A 17,338-nucleotide genomic window follows, 5' to 3' on the forward strand; every position below is an offset into this window, starting at 1 on the left:
TTTATTCAAACGAGCAATCCTTGAGTCAGGAATAATTATGAACCCAAGAGATGATTTAGATTGCCTTTATTGTACTCAACCGAACCTCATGTGCCAACACAACTGACATCCTTAAATGTCTCAAGGACTCCCCGTGTCCGAAATCATTGATAACCAATCAGATGGGCTTCTTAGGTTCAGAAGGCTTGTTCGATAATGCGTTCGGCCTCTTGCTTGGTAATGGAAAAACGAGTTCTCCATCTTCATGACAGCTCTTGATTCAAAACAATGCAATCCACTAGTACCGGCTCCACTGGACTACCAAAACGCGCTTGTCTATCTTTCCCTTATTTTCCAAAGAGAATCACTAGACTTATACCGCAAACTGTATTTTGGTCCTCCAACCAATGATTCAAATTATTTAAGATCTCAAATTGAAAAGGCTTACAGTGATTCAAATTTACTTTGTCCAACTTATATTTTTGGTTTGAAATACGCATTAAAAGCTAATAAGAGTGGAGGTAACTCCTTGGATGGGTACTTGTCATGGTGCTGAACTTCCTAATGTTTATGGTTATCCTTTGGTTGCACCAGGCTATTCACGAAAAGATGATGATTTGAGACGTGGAATGATGAAAATATTTTGGTGAATTTGGGTGAGTTAATTTAATTTCGACAATTTTTGTTACCAAGATTTATTGTATTTAATATTCAAAAGAAAATAATTTTGTTTCTTACAGTTATCCTCCTAAAGTTGGTGGAACCGAATGGAAACCATTATCTGAAGAATTATCAGCTATGATTTAGAGGTTGATGATTCCGGCAAACTTGAAAAATCTAGAATTGAATTTTGCCAACAAGAATGGGAGGGTTTTGTTACTTGTGGCAGTTTACAATTGGAATATCTTTTTGCCGCTGTTTAATCGCTGTATAATTAAGTTTAAAAAGTCTTAATTTATTGCGAGTTCATTAAATTCAATGCACGAAATAAAGAGACAAAAAATTAATTTAAGAGTTATTTAATCAACAATGAAATCAATAAATAACTGCGTTTAGTTTGGATTCAAATGAACATATTTTTAAATTTTAAGCGACATTTGACAAGCAATTTTCTCTGAAAAGTAAATGAAAACATTGAAATCCATGTAAAAAATGAAAGCCTAAAAAAGCCACAGATCTAATCAACTTCTTCAATAGTTAGTCCAACAGTTTACCCTGATTTTGGAGCTACACTGGCACCTTGATACATTTTAGTAATGATTGGATTACAAAGTTCTTGTAATTCTTTTTGTTCAAAATCGAATTCTTCCTTCTCTGATAATTGATTAGCATCTAACCATTTTAAAACTTGATCAATTGCCAGCTACCTTTTTGCGGTCTTAAGGCACTTTATCTTTGATGTAAGGCTCTTCCATATTCTGTTTCGTACTGAATGCATAACTTTCTAGACCATTCTTAACAGCAGCTCGTTCTTTAACTTTTTCATCATCTTCTTCATATTTTCAGCTTCGTAATCTTTTCAATTTGTTCATTAGAAAGACGTCCTTCATCATTGGTGATGGTGCTTTTGTTTTCTTGGCCGGTACTCCTATCAACTGCCGATACATTTAATATACCATTAGCATCAATATCGAAGGTAACTGCGATTTTGGAACACTTCGAGGACCAGTCAATTCAAATTTACCCAAAGATTGTTATCTTTGGTCATTGCTCTTTCACCTTCGTATACTTGAATTAGCACACCAAGCTGATTATCCGAGTTAGTAGTAAATATTTGAAATGTCCTGGTTGGAATGTTGGTGTTTCTCTTGCCAATGCATTCATTACTCCACCAGCAGTTTCAATACCAAGAGATAGTGGAGTTACATCAAGAAGTAATAAATCTTCAACTGTTTCATCCTTACCACCATTAAGGATTGCAGCTTGAACGGCTGCATCGTAAGCAACAGCTTCATCTAGGTTAATATTTTTGTTGAGTTCTTTACCATTGAACAAACCAGTGGTACAATTTAGTACAGTAAAGTACAATTTCATCGACTTGTGCCTTATCTAGTTTAGCATCACGTAGAGCTTTCTCGACTGGATCCAATGATGATCGGAACGATCTCTAGTGATTTTTGAGTAGAAATCGAAACCTCCATGAAGAGAGTCGATGATGATAAGGTTCTCTTTGCTCATTAACGGGCAGTTCATCTCCTAACAGCTCGTTCATTAGATGTAATGCCCTTCTTATGTTTTCGTTTAAATTCCTTAATAAAGTGATTGACCATTCTGTTATCAAAGTCTTCACCAACAAGATAAGTATCACCAGCAGTAGATTTTACTTCGGCAATTTCCTTCATCTTGGTGAGAACCATGGCTGAGATTTCTTCTGGACAGAAGGTTTTAGTTTCACCTTTCAATTCGACAGAATTTTAGATTTAGTAGCATCATTGACGACTTTGAATGGCCAATGTTTAATATCAGCTTGAACGCTGGAATCATCGAATCGTCGACCAATCAACCTTTTAACATCAAAACAGTGTTCAATAGATTCATAACAACTTGATTTTTGGCAGCACCACCAATTAACCTTTCGGTATCAGTGAAGGTGACATAACTACCTGTTGTGTACGATTTCCTTGGTCATCTGCGATAATTTCAACTGCTTTTATACTTTTACTCAGCCTTTTTGCATTTCACTATCTAACTACCTTGAGCTAATCTTTTTATTCATGGCAACTAACAAATGTAAGATGTAAGATGAGGCTAAACTTGTCTCAAATCACCTTCAAATTTCCTCAACAACTTATTTCACTTTCAAATGGAATAACTGTTTGAAAATATTCAATTTCCTTAATAGAAACAAGTTTTGTTATATTTAGAATGAACCATTAAGGATAATGTTAAAACCTATTGATCGTCTAAACTCTTGATAAATTAAAATTCACTACATTATTAAATTGTCAAATTTTTACTGTTCGAGTGGACATTTTTAAGCTCAAGTTTAATAAAGATGCGAAAAATTTGCTCAAATACACAATAGGATATTCATTTAAGTCTTATATTGGAATTAGGGGAATAAATCAATTGCTTTTTCAGTTGTTGCAATAAAAAATTTAATAATTTTCTAAATAATAAAAATTGATTTTGGACAACTCTTAATGTTTCCGTTCATAGAATCTATGCGTTTCAAAAAAATTTACATAAATTTACATTATACAGTTATCCTTTTTTTCACAGACCAATATATTCAAGGATATAAAAAATACTCATAATTGTGATTACAAAGCAAAACATAAGTCCATAAAGTCCAATAGTTCTTTGTTTAGGAATATTATGGATAACTATTCGACGATCAACTGATATGCTGACCAGAGAGGAATCATTATCTCCATTTAAAAGTTGTGTCTCTTGGCAAGTTTTGAGAAACTCTAGTCCGGTTACAAAGATATTATGAGCTTGAGGACAAATGTATTGTCTTTGTAAACTAAATGCAATATAAATCTCTACGCTTCCCTCTTGAGTTCCAATACCAATGAATCTACCATCATCTGATATTGCCATGGATGACACCATAATCGGTCCTATTGATGATAATTTTTCCACAGTGTAGTTATTGGCATCCCATTTACAGAGATAAGCAGGATGAGGTGGCTTATGACGAGTTGCGGGATTATGGACAGTGAATAGTTTATATGTTGTTGGTTTAGAGTCGATTACCAAGCCAAAACGGCACCCTCTCATAACATATTTAACTGGTTGATTTGAGTTTTTAATCACAGGCATTTGAACTTTAAGTTCATATTGTTTTCTTCCCATATTTGCATCCCAAATGTAACCATGACTGTCTCGTGAAACACTAGCAATCACAGTACCTCTAGGGTGTATGTCCAGATCATCTATTTCATCAGTGTGAGCACGTATATCGGTTTGTTTTACTATATCAGGATACCTCCATATCCTTATGTGGCCATCAGCTCCACCAGTAACCAGGGCACTTAAAACATCGTTATAACGTATCACTTTAACGAAAGGTTCTTCCTTTTCAGGAAAATCTGTCTTGAAAGCTGACATTTGAGACAGTTCAAACCCAAGTATTGATCCATTTTCGAAACTAATATCTTCAGATTGTCTCCGTGAATCGTTGGAAGCAGTAGAATTATTTCTACTTCTTGATCCATGTTCAGTACTGTCAATTACATCATCACCACCAACACCACCACCTATACTGGAAGATGATGATGTCCTACGCCTGCGAAGATTCAATGCATCATTGGAACTGCTTCGAGCATTTCCATTTCCAATATGTACAGGTTCTCTGTCGTAATTAGTTAGAAGTCGCATTCGCCAGAGTAAACATTCCCCGTTGATACCTCCACCGGCTAATATAGACAGCTTATCATTCTCAAAAACAGTTCCACTCATAATAGCTCGAGAACCAGTGTAAAAACGATTAACTAGTTTAGCTGAGCAAGGTTCTGAAGTATTTGATGAATGAGTTAATTGATAAATTTCGACAGCATTTTTAACACCGGTTTTTGCTTGACCACCTCCACCAGCGACCAAGATATGCCTCTCACTGACAACTTTAACCATGTAAATGGGTATATCAACCCGGGCCAATAACTTACTGTTGCTCATGATTGACCAGATTGAAATATGACAGAATACAAACGGTGAGAGAATTTCTATGCTTGAAACACTGAAATAAACGATGATTACAAAAAAAATTCATTTATCACAATTGACTTCATCGATAAACATTTCATTGTAAACACGTCACCTTTACATTTCTGTGATAATCTACAGTTCTCAATTTTAATACGATCCCGGAGTTTGGCGGGTCAATTGGAGTTTTAAAATTTGCTTTTCTGTTTGAAATAACGAATAAGACTAGAAATATCTTACAAGTATTAGTCTAGCAAGACTTTTTGACGCAAAATTTATACCAATAAAGCCAGCTATTTTCATCAATTTATCAACTTGAATATTTTTTACAATTAGATCTTTTATTTAAAAAAAATAACACATTTGTTTAAAGCATATTTGATTCTTGAAATGATGAAATTCATCATTTTCATGCAACATTATAAATATCGAATCCAATATCCGATCCCATTGCTCAGTCATTTAGCTTTCTTTTTTTTGCTTTACGCAACAGCGTACAACTGTTACACTCAAATACTGATAATCACTTAAATATCATGATTTAATAATATGATATATTCATGGTTACAAATAGAATCTTGTTGTATTGACAAATTTGGCATCCTTTAAAGGCGATGGCCATTCCAAGAGTTGATTTATCTTAATTTACATTCTCTACGTAATAGTCTTTTATACATCATCTTCACTGATTATTTCCTCTTTAACTTCATTGTTTTCTTTTAAATTTTGAACACAATAGGAACTTGGATCTAGAGTACGGCGATTTCGTTTCTTTTCTTTACGTCGATTATTGAACCAATTAGTAATATTTAAAATGGTCATTTTTTCTGACTCTTTCAAAGGTCTATCTGCGGAAAAGAAAGAAAAAAAAGGTCAGAATGCATCAAAAAGCGTTAAAGGGTTGACAAAGAACTTACTTTTATAATTTTCTAGAGCTGCATTACATTTATCCACCAGGCATTCTTTTTCATCGTTTTCAGGATAACGATTTCTGAGGAAAGCCTCATTTAATATATCGTGATGGACGTGTTTAAACACGAACCTATCTCTTTTCTTTTCACTATTTGTTGTATTGGATGGCCACTGAGGCCATGGTTCCTCATCTGTATACGGTGGAGATTCAATGTTTGTTGGTCTTGGTGTATCAAGATCGGTACTCAAGGCCAAAGCCATTGAATAATTTTGTGATGATGGTGGCGAGCTATGATCATTGTTGACACAGTCAGGTAAAGGTTGAGAGTTAGGAGGTGAAGGTTGAGACTGGGCTGCGACATCAGCATGAAGAACATCGTACAATTCACTAATACCTTGTTTCGATATTCCAGTCCTAATCAGTTCATTCATTAACTTGATTTGCTTTACAGAATACATTTTAATTGTGATATTAAATAAAAAAAACGTATAAATACAAATTAAACAACAAACGGTTAAGACTGGTTAGTGATGGTTAAGTGAGTTTAAATAAATGGCGATGAGAAGAGAAAGCTTTATAGAGGCGCTTCGATCGTTAACACTCCTTTTCCTTCCTTTTTCTTCACCATTTTTATTGAAAACAATTGCATTCAAACCTGAAATCAGGTTATCATTCATACCTTTTCAGGGCATTCAAGTTTACCTTGATTAACCAGCTCTTAACCAGTTTTGCCGTTTGTAATTTTTTCAATGTATTGCGTATAATAATTCATTGGTTTAAACATAGGAAATGTACGATTGAAACTTCTGATACAATCTATTTAGTAAAATGTATTTAAATACTTGAAGCATAAATGAAAGAAAAATTAGATTATTTTAAAAAATTAGTTTAATTAAATTTAATCAAAATTTGAAAAAGCCACAAAATAACGGACTGGCTTATTACGCCATCTTTAGTTTGCTTTAGTTGTTAGCATTTTTTTTGCTGTTTACCATACCTGACATATATTCACGTTTTTTCAAATAGTTTTTAATTGAGGTTAAATTAGCGTACATTATCGTATTTTTATTGTTGACTTGGCTGTGCATGATGACCTAACATTGACTCAGTTGCTTGGTTAATGATTCTTTCTTCAGTTCGCAAATTGGTTTTAGCGGTAGATGTTTGTTTCTGCTTACGTACACATTTCGTAAAAAGTTTCCATTGTTCATCTCAATTGTTCAAAAAATTACCTGCCAACTGGCAACACGGTCGATTAATTGCTCATCGTCGAAGTATTCTCAATAAGATGGCTGCCACCGATAAATCCATTCAAGAAATTCTGCAACCCTTAAGAGATTCTGTTAAAGAACAAGGTGCGTATAAAATATTCAAATTTCATCTTTTCTGGTTTATTATTAGTGCAATAACATTTGATTGATTAACTCTCGGTCAGCTCTGTTTTCTGTATTTGTGCACAGGTGATCTTGTGAGGAAACTTAAGGAATCCAAAGCAAATGATATTGACATTAAAAAAGCAGTGAACGAATTGAAAGCAAGGAAAAAAATTCTAGAGGATAAAGAAATATCACTAACACCTAGTGATGCTATCTTCCAAAGAACCCGGCTAGAGGATTTATTAAAAAGACGTTTCTTTATCGACATTAGCTTTTCTATCTATGGTGGTATCTCAGGACAGTATGACTTTGGTCCTATGGGATGTGCCATGAAGCACAATATTCTAAATCTATGGAGAAATCATTTTGTCATAGAGGATAGTCTTCTCGAAGTTGATTGCACCATGCTTACACCAGAGCCTGTTCTTAAAGCATCTGGACACGTGGAAAGGTTTGCTGATCTTATGGTTAAAGACGAAAAATCCGGAGAGTGCTTTCGATTAGATCATTTGATCAAAGCTCAATTGGAAAAACTTATGGAGGACAAAGATCTTAGTCCAACTGTAAAGAATGAATGTGAAGAAATCATTGCTCGACTAGATGGGTACTCAAAGGATGAAATGGCTAGTGTTCTAAAAAAATTTGACATGAAAGCGCCATTGACTGGCAATGATCTCTCCGAACCAGTAGAGTTTAACTTAATGTTCAGCACATCAATTGGACCAAGTGGACAAGTCAAAGGGTTCCTCAGACCTGAAACAGCGCAAGGAATTTTTGTCAACTTTAAGCGATTACTTGAATTCAACCAGGGTAAATTGCCATTTGGTGCAGCCCAAATCGGTAATGCTTTCCGTAATGAAATTTCTCCTCGATCTGGTCTTATTCGTGTTCGTGAGTTCACTATGGCTGAAATTGAGTATTTTGTGGATCCAGACAACAAAGATCATCCTCGATTCCAGACAGTGGCAGATATGAAATTACCATTGTTTTCTGCTTGTAATCAAATGGATGGTAAACCGGTAGAAGAAATGTCACTACGTGATGCTGTTTCCAATAAAATAATTGCCAATGAAACTCTTGCTTACTTCATGGCTCGCATTTACCAATTTTTAGTTAAAATTGGAGTTAATCCTACCAAAGTTCGATTTCGACAACATATGGGAAATGAAATGGCTCACTATGCCTGTGATTGTTGGGATGCTGAATGTCTCACTTCTTATGGTTGGGTTGAGTGTGTCGGATGTGCTGATCGATCATGTTACGATCTTACACAACATTCGAAAGCAACTGGAGTTAAACTTGTTGCTGAAAAACCATTATCAGAACCAATGGAAGTAAATATTGTCGATTGTTTACCTGATCGAGCCACGATTGGTAAGAAATATAAAGCTGATGCGAAAATTCTTTTAGATGGTCTTGCTAAACTTTCAACTGAAGATCTCAACAATATAGAAAAAGTTCACGAGAAAGACGAAATTTACGAACTCAAATTAGATAATAAGTCATTTCAAATATCTAAAGAAATGATAAAGATTCGTCGTTATCCCAAGAAAATCTACGTAAAAGAAATCACACCAAGTGTTATTGAACCTTCATTTGGCATTGGGCGTATAATGTACTCCATATTTGAACATAGTTTCAAAATAAGAGAGGGTGACGAACAACGAGTTTACTTAACATTGGCTCCCATCATTGCACCAACTAAATGTTCTGTGCTTCCACTGAGCGGTAAACAAGAGTTTGTGCCATTCGTGCAACAATTATCATCTAAACTTAAGGAGTTTTCTATTTCACATAAAATTGATGACTCTGGTGTATCCATTGGAAAAAGATACTCACGAGCTGATGAAATTGCTATACCATATGGAATCACTGTGGACTTCGATACTCTCAAAGCCCCATATACCGTAACTCTTCGTGAAAGAGATTCCATGCTTCAAATTCGTTTGCCTGTAAGTCTAACTTTAAGTTTAACTTAACATGAATTCATTAACAATTTTAATTTCATCCAATTTTTTTACTCTTTGCAGGTTGACGAAACAGCTCCCTTAGTCAGAGACTTGTGTTCAGGTGTTAAAAGTTGGGACGATGCTATGAAAATGTATCCTCTCTTCGAGCAACAGGAAGCATCCAAAGATTAGTTAGATAAACTTCTCTATTCTCTATTCAATTTGTACTTTCATAACGAATGCATTGCCTAAAGAGCCTTTTTTGTATAATGGTAGTACTCGTATTGAATCAACATAGAAAAATTTATTTAATAAATTAATTCATATATTTGAAGGACTTTCATCTGAAATCACTGCCTTGTCTGATTCGATAGTAATTACGATTATAATTATATATTATAATTGAAACTAATTCAATCGAACAGTAAACTATGACTTTGTTGAATCAATTGGAACAAAAATGATCAGATAGTTAGCATACTTTTTGTTAAGCATTCTCTATTTGTTTACAATTTGTAACGTTTTAGAGAAAATTTTCTTTCTTAAAAATGTCAAATATGACAAAACATGATAACAATTAAAAAATTTTCTTAAATAGATTTGAGAAAACCTGCTTTTTCGTTTGTTCTTTAAAATTCAAAGGTCAAGATCAGACTTTCAATATGTCTGTATTGGGAACTACGCTCAGCTGAATTTATTTGACCTGACACAGTTTATGACCTGAAAAGGTTACTGTATTTATGTAATTTGAAGATTTGAAAAATGAATTGATTTAATAAATACAATAAAAAAGTGTTTGTTCATGTTTCACAATGATAATGTTGAATGTTACATGATTTGATTGCTTGGATTTGCGAGCTTTGTGAGGAAACTGGCGATCTTGATCATCAACGACGGTAGAGTGTTACGAAGTATCAAGAAAACAATTGAAAGCTCAAAAATAGTAAATAAATAGGCAGTTCGATCAGTTATTTAGCTGAATAATTAAACAATCAGGTAAATGATACAGTATAACGAAAACATAAACATAGTTTATATGAAGTTAAATAAATATTGAACAATCACCATAATGAATATCATTTTGTCAATTTCCATGGGATAAAATTTTAAAATTGTCATTATCTATAAGGTGATCCATGTCTTCACTAAGAATTACCATTAAATCATTATCTTGTTTAAGTTTTTCTGAGAAAACTAACATTTGATCTAACAAAGCAATTCGTTTTTCTGTCAATATTTCTAGCGATTCGAGATTGTCTTCAAGTTGATATTTGTGAGTAGTGAAAAATGCTTCGATAACTCGATCAACCAGATTGTACCAAATGGATCTTTCTCGTTCCCAATTAGATTCACATTCAAGCCATTTCTTCTCTGCTTCCTCGCTGTAACAAAAAATAGAAAGCTATTAATAAATATGCAACTTAAACATGAAAAATATGAATCAATAACAGAGTCAATATCGTCTATTTAACACTTCTCTTTTCTCGTAAAAAATCAATTTGGGTGGTAGATTACTCTATTGAATTACCTTTAGTAAAGCATAGTGGCTTAATTGTCTGGGTAAAACATATTGATAGAAATAGATTCAAAATTAATGGAAAGTAATCAAACTATGAAGATATTGACAATGTGAAGCATATTTGGGCAATAATAAAATTATCATTAGAAACCAAGACTTACTTGTATAGAGGAATCAACTCGTAATTGCGTTTATAATTAATGTCTAAATACATGTTGATGATGTTTAATGAGCTTTCAATTACACCATAAAGCTCTTCTTTTTCCCTTTTGCTCAGAAAAACGGTTGGTATTGATTTAGATAGACACTGGATTACTATTTTGTAGCTATTCAACTGTTCACAGATCAGAAATGATTTCAGTCTCATTTTGTCTTTAGCAAAACGCTTGTAGTACATTTTTTTACCCCGAATGGACCAATTTTCCTGTTTATCTTTTAGCTGACGCCGAACAAGTAGTAAATTTTCAATTTGTTTGATTAGAAACAATTGTTGCTCTTCTGATTCTTTTGCTTCTTTTTCCAGATCAATCAACTGTTCCAATAAAACTTTCAGTTCTTTTCGAGCTTTATTACGCTTTAATTTGATGGATTCACTTCTTTTTGGATCATCATCAATCTCATAGTCAAGATCATATGGGACCTTTGAATGAAATTTTCCAGCACTGTTAGTTTGATTACTGTTGGCGGTTTGCTTTTTAGATCCTTTCCTGCCCATCCATTCATTTTGTAGCTGCCATCGATCAAAGTAATCACTTGTTTGTCGTCTGAATTCCGATTGTCGAGCTTCCTTATCTCTTTTGGAAGCAATCAATCTTTCAATATATTCTCGATTTCCATGGCCCTTGACATAATACCATGGCCGATTTGACATGATCAGTGAAATTTAGGAAAGAAATGAAAAGAGTTATCGAAGTCACGCAAAAAACTCTTCGTCAATTATTATCCATAGAATTGATTTCACAAATAATTTAAGAATTAAATTAAGAAATAAAACTTTTTAAAAGAGACATAATTGTAATACTTTCACATCAATCATTTATTTGTTTGTTTATTTTATGTTAGTTACCATGGAATTAAGTTGAGCGCTCATCGATTCTTTCGGTATAAATCGAGCGCCAATTTTTGAAGGCTAAATTTATCTTTTAAACTAATTAAGTGTAAATTAAAAAAAATTGTTAATAATCGGTTGAAATGAAAGAAAAATTCACACTTAGTTTAGCAGCTATACGAGATTTACAATAATACAAGATAAACGAGTGAACATAAAAACTTGATTTGAGTTAACATTATTTTATGAATTAGCTGTTGAATGAGACAATTTTACTTCATAATTTTTTCCTCATTTCTCTGTAATAATAATCAATTAAGAATTGTATTGTTATAAAAACATAACATAAATATGTTAACCCTTGTATTTCTTTGGACAATTTCAAAGAACCAGAAATGAGTGAAAATTTAAATCTCTCAACAAAGAGAGAATCTTCAATATTTTATTCAGTTTCTTGATTTTTTTGAATATTTCTTTTGAATTAACCAGGAGCAGCGGGGGCAGCGGGTAATCTTGGTAAAGCTGGTAATGGTGGTATTCTTGGAAAACGAGGAAAATCTGGTAACTCAGGAGGAGGAATTTGTGGAATTGCTGGTAAACGAGGTAGACTCGGTAAAGAAGGGAAAGACGGCAAAGCTGGTATTTTGGGTAAGGCTGGCAGAGCTGGCAATCTTAGGAACGGTGGTAACGTAAACGAACTGGCTGCTTGTTGATATTGTTGAGGCTGGTAATATCTGACTGGCCGGTACACTACTGGCCTTGGTCTTCGTCTTCTTGGTTGATTTGACCGACCACAGCCACCACACCATAAAGATCCGCAGACTCGCTTATTTCGAGTTAAACCTTTATCCATGGAAGTTAAATTTCTTTGATCACTATTTTCTTTGCATTCTCCGGTTGAACAATTTGGTTTAACATTGGAAATACTATCTGTTAGGATTTCAAAATTAGATGGAAATGTCCATGTAAAAGTTAGCACTATAATAAAAATAAATTTAACATTAATCATTATCAATTTTCTTCACTATTTCTTCCTTTCCAATTTTCGAGTCTTATCAGATAAGGTGATATACATCGATTCACATCCAATATACTCATTAAAAGCTAACTTCCTGGTGTTATTCAAACACTTTTCTGGCCTGATATGTAAATTTTATTTACTTCAAGTAGATTGTAATTACTCTGTGGATGTATGAGAGATCAGAATTCGTTCAAGTTTATTCAGTCATTAGTAAACAAACATCACATCTGGGTTCAAAATAATGAGAACCCATTGACAAGTGCAAGACTAACTATTAATTTTATCGAACAAATTATATTTGTATCGACAATATCAATTTAATAACTTTACTCTTGAAAAGCACTCACAATTTACAGGAAAAGGTATAAAATAAATAACTTATGTTGCAAATTTTCACCAAAACCTTCGTAATATTGACACTTTTGGACTATCATGATATGATTAATATTTTGATAACCCATCTCATTACAAAACTCATCTCTAATCTTGAAATTATGATTGCTATATGATCCAGGCTTTCAATCATTTACCTTTCGTCGATATCAAGTGCAAAATTCCGAATAAATTTGAAAAAAATTCAAGAAAAAAACATTGAATTGAAGCTTTTAACTCAATCCAAATTATTTATTTGATTTAAAATGATAAACAATTGAAATTGAACCAACAATTTTTAGACAATCTTTTGAACAGAAAATCAAAGAATCAATCTTGTATTTCTTTGCAATCCTCAGGTCCATCATTGAAAGATTCACATCGTGTTTTCTGGACCACTTGACCGTTTTCCGACCGGGTTGTTATACAAACTCTAAGGGTTGTACCCTCTGAACTGCTTGATGAGCAAGCTTTTGACACACTTGTACGCATAGGATTAGCATCGATTCCACTGGTTAGCAGAGCCACAGAGATGATTAAAACAATGAGGAAACTTTTGTTGAACATTGTAATTTATGTATTTGGTCTGATATAACCACTGACCAAATTAAAATGCGAGAAGAGCGATGAAATAACTGGATGATGTAACTCGAGACAAGACTATTAGTGAATAACTGGCTCTGATTGATGAACATCAATGTTTATATACCTTTAAATTTCATCCAAAGTCATCTGATTAAAATTAATATCAACTCTATATATTATTAAAATAATTGTGGAAAACATGAAAAGATTCATTTTTGTCCCTCTCATCATAATAACTGCAAGGTGTTTAAATAAAGGATTGCTCTAAGTATTGCAGAAATAATGATCAACGTGATTTTAATTATTTGAGTGGTAGCTTGAAAAAAAATTCAATAGTTTGTCAAAATAACTAGAAATTTTCACCAAGCTAACAAATAATTCATGATTTTTTCTTGTAAATTACGTAAGTATTTTCAGACGTTCATAACTAAAATCATACTTGTCAGGATGATGAGTTTTTTAATTGATTACTTCATTGCTTGCAAACCCTCACAATCTTGATGTAAACAAGAAAACAAATTACTCTTAATTTTTCCCCTTATTTAGTGTTACTCTTGACTTTTTAGAGCTTTTTTTTATCATATGAATTGATTTTAAATTAAATGAGTCGATAGATTTTAATCTAATTCTGAATATTGGCAACTTGATGGGCAACTCGCACATTTTGGTAACATCGAAAGTATCTGCATTCTTGTTATTCACCTTGACTACTGGAAAACAGGATTGGTGCAAAAATGGGAAAAAATAATGAAACATTTGAAACATCCAATGGAAATAAAGTTCGATTGAGGTGATTAGTGCGTCAAATGTTGGAAATGATTAGCTGGTGATGATTTGACAGCTGATTTGTGCAATTTGCTGTGTTTTGATGTGAGAGCAGTTAGGTGAAGAAAAAAAGGTAAGATTTAGAGGATTTTCTCAAAGGCAAAAACCAACGAACAAAAAAGATGGAGAAAAAAGGGAAAAAGATTGGGAAGATGAAGAAGATGAAGAAGAGAAGAAAAGATTTAAGGGGCAATGAATGGAAGATTTTTGAGGGGAAAGAAAAAGACAGACAAGGAGAAAGAAAAATTATTGAGAAAGATGAAAAAATGAGAAGAGAGACAGAAAAAGGAAGGAGAAGTTTGGAGCATTGACTTGACTCATCACCGGTCGTGAGTATAAGTTCTTTTTGTCTTGTATCCTTTGTGTGATTCCTCATCATTTATCATCATCATTCTCAGAAACAGTATTTTCAACCCTTATCCGTTTCCTTTGTTGTCCAGTCTTTAAATTTTTCTGTGAAACAAGTGATTCTTTCCGGCAATTCCAAGAAAAAATGGATCAATCTTCGCTTATCTCTGAGACAGTCAAAAATATCATCAGTGATGCAGTGGACAAGATCATTTTGGCAGAAGAAGCTGGAAAGTCCGTCATTAGTAATGGCCAGGATAAATGCAGGACCGATGAAAATGGTTTGGAAAACAAAGCAACCATGGAAAGTGTTCCAGCATCTTAAGCATCAGGAGAGTCTCTATTGTGCTCAGTGAATACTCATCAGCCATTCTCATGTATCCTTTTTAAGAAATGCCAATATCACAAGAATTACTTTTGCTTTTGAACCCTTAAAATCTTAACTCTTTTATGCTAAATGATTCTTATCAATAAATTTCTAATCATTTAAAAGATAATCCTTTCTCTAGACTACTTTTATTCTGTATGTGATCACATGAAACTAAAAAACGTGGAGACAGGATTTTTTAAACCATTTAAACAGTAATTTATTTATTATCACTTGTGCTAGTAAATCAGTCTTTGATCATCATAGAAGAGATATACTAGCTTTTTCTGCAAAATAGATATTTTAGCAACGAAAGAAAAGAGATGGAAGGAGCAAGGTCTCTGTGTTTTAACATAATTTATCATAGAATTCGAATCTCTAGGTATTGACAAACTCAAGCTTTGCATTGATTTAAAGTGTAAAAATGGTATTGATATTGAATCAAAACCAGGGACAAAAGGTGAGTTTGAGCAGGATGATGATCAAAGATGCATGTGGAACTAATGAATTAATCACCAGAAAGCTGTTGGTATAATTTGGGTACATAGTCATCCCATTGTGCAACATAGAAATTACCAGCAATAGGAACTCCAAGCTTATACTTTTTGGCGAATTCACGAATCTTGAAGCATTCTCTACCTTCACCACAGCGATTGCTCCTGAACTTTTCATCTGGGCTCAATTGACCGGGCTGCTTATATACAAGAAAAACATAACGATGAAGTCCTGTTCCTTTTGGTGGACCACTACCAACATATTCCGAGATAGTCTTCCCTTTACCAACATCATTGTCAGGTATATTGACTACAAGCCAATGATGCCATTCACGGTACTTGGGATTTTGACGACTCGGAGCGTCTGGGTCAGTCATACATAGAGTGTAGAGGGCTCCTAAGGATTGATTGAAATTGAACAGTTTATTAAAATCAATTAAATTAAACAAATTCCATCAATAGAAATTTCAAAGACAACTTACCTTCTTCAGAAGGCCAAGAAATATGGGTAGGGACATCTTTGACAACAGTTGGGGTCAATTCATTTCCAAATTTAACTTCAGCACCGCTTGGGTATTTAACCTAAGAAATTGCCAATGATGAAATAACAATAAACATTAACATGGATCAAAAAGAACGATATTTGATAATGACACAGTTTAAATGGGAAGGATTTGAAGAAAATATTCTTGAATGGGTTTATAAAAGCGTCAAAGCAAAAAAGAGGAACAATTGAAGTCTCAAGAAACTAAAAGAAAAACATTGTAATACCTCAACAGTATGAGTTGGTATGGAATCAATGACATCAGGGACGACTCCTTGAGTGTCCATGTTTTTTCTGGCAATATTATGTAAACTTCTGTGAATTATTGAAATATAAAACGATGAATTAGATTAGCAATTTGTAAAAACGTTTGTTTAAATTGTTTAAATAAAAGAGAGACAAATAAACAAGAAAGTACCTTGAAAACAGAAAACGAGTGAATATGGAGAAGAGAAGTATGAGAATGGATATAGTGAAACAAAGAGAATAAAGGAGAGACAGGCAGAGACGACGAGTGAGCTAAAATTACAGGTAATGACAAGAAGATCGTCATCATTGGAAATGTTGATCTTCTTGTCATCTTATCAAGGATTATGAATCAACTGAATTTTGCTAACACTTAAAATAGTTAACTCAATTTAAGGCCATGATATTTATCTACCCTATTTATGATACTTAAATACAGTCCGATATAATCTGCCGATACAAATGCAAATCGAAAGAACCATATTATTCCTTTCATTAATTTGAATTCGATTAGATTACTGTGAAACTGTAACCATGCAACAGCAAGATTAGTTGTTTACTCTTTGTAAAAAGGCAATTTATCAACTTGATAGACAGAATAGGGTTCATCGAGGTTATCAAAATGAGCGTGATTAAGGAAAGGAAGAAAGAGAATTAATTTAACGTCGCGAATAAGCGAGACTAAAAGTTCAAGAATTAAAGTATCTGACTATCGAAACTTTCTGAATTCATGGGTATTGGGGAATTTTTAACTGTAACTTACTTCGCTTATAGGAAGAGCAATTATTCAAAGTGGATCACGTTTATGTCTGTTAATTACTTACATTTGATGAAGGCACTTGGCAGATATATTCAGAGGAGCCAATGTAGTCTTTAATAATGGTTGAACAAGTACCTTTGATATTCTAGATGCTAACATGATTAGTATAACAGACAACAAAGAAAATAATTGATTTGATTACAGTTGGAAATCAATTTTATTTTCAAAGTCGAATAGTTCCAAAGTCAAATTTATCCCAATAGATGGAGCCCGAAGAGACCGAATGTAAAAACCATGGCAACTTATCATGATAATCAATTCAAATCTCATAATGAGAATCTC

At 33.4% G+C, this 17,338-nt stretch overlaps 5 protein-coding genes across 7 annotated transcripts; 1 reads left to right on the top strand and 4 right to left on the bottom strand.

Moving 5' to 3' along the window:
• Window positions 1-3,052: 3,052 nt before the first annotated feature.
• Window positions 3,053-4,799, bottom strand: LOC107361680 (guanine nucleotide-exchange factor SEC12). The gene has a single exon (XM_015928528.3). It carries the CDS (start codon window positions 4,600-4,602, stop codon window positions 3,196-3,198), a length of 1,407 nt encoding a protein of 468 aa, XP_015784014.2. The 5' UTR covers window positions 4,603-4,799; the 3' UTR covers window positions 3,053-3,195.
• Window positions 4,800-4,949: 150 nt separating this feature from the next.
• LOC107361721 (uncharacterized) lies at window positions 4,950-6,072 on the bottom strand. Its single transcript, XM_015928594.3, has 2 exons — window positions 5,547-6,072; window positions 4,950-5,477 (listed from the first exon to the last, which is right to left on the bottom strand). The coding sequence occupies exons 1-2, from the start codon at window positions 5,998-6,000 to the stop codon at window positions 5,299-5,301; spliced, it is 633 nt and encodes a 210-aa protein (XP_015784080.2). The 5' UTR covers window positions 6,001-6,072; the 3' UTR covers window positions 4,950-5,298.
• A 452-nt stretch (window positions 6,073-6,524) lies between these two features.
• Window positions 6,525-9,201, top strand: GlyRS (glycine--tRNA ligase). Its single transcript, XM_015928518.3, has 3 exons — window positions 6,525-6,897; window positions 7,003-8,870; window positions 8,949-9,201. Exons 1-3 carry the CDS (start codon window positions 6,663-6,665, stop codon window positions 9,057-9,059), a joined length of 2,214 nt encoding a protein of 737 aa, XP_015784004.2. The 5' UTR covers window positions 6,525-6,662; the 3' UTR covers window positions 9,060-9,201.
• A 614-nt stretch (window positions 9,202-9,815) lies between these two features.
• On the bottom strand, window positions 9,816-11,441 carry LOC107361693 (uncharacterized). The gene is made up of 2 exons (XM_015928553.3): window positions 10,548-11,441; window positions 9,816-10,249 (listed from the first exon to the last, which is right to left on the bottom strand). Exons 1-2 carry the CDS (start codon window positions 11,255-11,257, stop codon window positions 9,952-9,954), a joined length of 1,008 nt encoding a protein of 335 aa, XP_015784039.1. The 5' UTR covers window positions 11,258-11,441; the 3' UTR covers window positions 9,816-9,951.
• A 3,260-nt stretch (window positions 11,442-14,701) lies between these two features.
• Window positions 14,702-17,232, bottom strand: LOC107361702 (protein D3). 3 transcript variants are annotated; one of them, XM_015928566.3, is made up of 4 exons: window positions 17,061-17,232; window positions 16,218-16,305; window positions 15,929-16,028; window positions 14,702-15,843 (listed from the first exon to the last, which is right to left on the bottom strand). In XM_015928566.3, the coding sequence occupies exons 1-4, from the start codon at window positions 17,153-17,155 to the stop codon at window positions 15,461-15,463; spliced, it is 666 nt and encodes a 221-aa protein (XP_015784052.1). In that variant the 5' UTR covers window positions 17,156-17,232; the 3' UTR covers window positions 14,702-15,460. The 3 variants fall into 3 exon arrangements, with proteins under 3 accessions (XP_015784052.1, XP_015784068.1, XP_015784060.1); XM_015928582.3 differs by having other exon boundaries at window positions 17,000-17,232; XM_015928574.3 differs by lacking the exon at window positions 17,061-17,232 and adding an exon at window positions 16,409-16,440.
• Window positions 17,233-17,338: the final 106 nt, after the last annotated feature.

This window comes from Tetranychus urticae, chromosome 2 (genome assembly GCF_039701765.1).
Source record: "Tetranychus urticae isolate SD_2017Ah chromosome 2, NJAU_TeUrti_SD_1.0, whole genome shotgun sequence".
Taxonomy (NCBI): domain Eukaryota; kingdom Metazoa; phylum Arthropoda; class Arachnida; order Trombidiformes; family Tetranychidae; genus Tetranychus; species Tetranychus urticae.

Bases quoted from the DNA above. Each gene is read 5' to 3' on its own strand.
- LOC107361721 (XM_015928594.3), bottom strand. From the start codon at position 6,000: ATGTATTCTGTAAAGCAAATCAAGTTAATGAATGAACTGATTAGGACT. The intron at 5,478-5,546 runs GTAAGTTCTTTG...TCTTTTCCGCAG, and splicing joins AGCTCTAGAAAATTATAAAA to ATAGACCTTTGAAAGAGTCA.
- GlyRS (XM_015928518.3), top strand. From the start codon at position 6,663: ATGATTCTTTCTTCAGTTCGCAAATTGGTTTTAGCGGTAGATGTTTGT. The intron at 6,898-7,002 runs GTGCGTATAAAA...ATTTGTGCACAG, and splicing joins AGATTCTGTTAAAGAACAAG to GTGATCTTGTGAGGAAACTT. The intron at 8,871-8,948 runs GTAAGTCTAACT...TACTCTTTGCAG, and splicing joins TGCTTCAAATTCGTTTGCCT to GTTGACGAAACAGCTCCCTT.
- LOC107361680 (XM_015928528.3), bottom strand. From the start codon at position 4,602: ATGAGCAACAGTAAGTTATTGGCCCGGGTTGATATACCCATTTACATG.
- LOC107361693 (XM_015928553.3), bottom strand. From the start codon at position 11,257: ATGTCAAATCGGCCATGGTATTATGTCAAGGGCCATGGAAATCGAGAA. The intron at 10,250-10,547 runs GTAAGTCTTGGT...TTTTTGTTACAG, and splicing joins GAGTTGATTCCTCTATACAA to CGAGGAAGCAGAGAAGAAAT.
- LOC107361702 (XM_015928566.3), bottom strand. From the start codon at position 17,155: ATGTTAGCATCTAGAATATCAAAGGTACTTGTTCAACCATTATTAAAG. The intron at 16,306-17,060 runs GTAAGTAATTAA...AATAATTCACAG, and splicing joins GCCAAGTGCCTTCATCAAAT to AAGTTTACATAATATTGCCA. The intron at 16,029-16,217 runs GTATTACAATGT...GCAATTTCTTAG, and splicing joins TACCAACTCATACTGTTGAG to GTTAAATACCCAAGCGGTGC.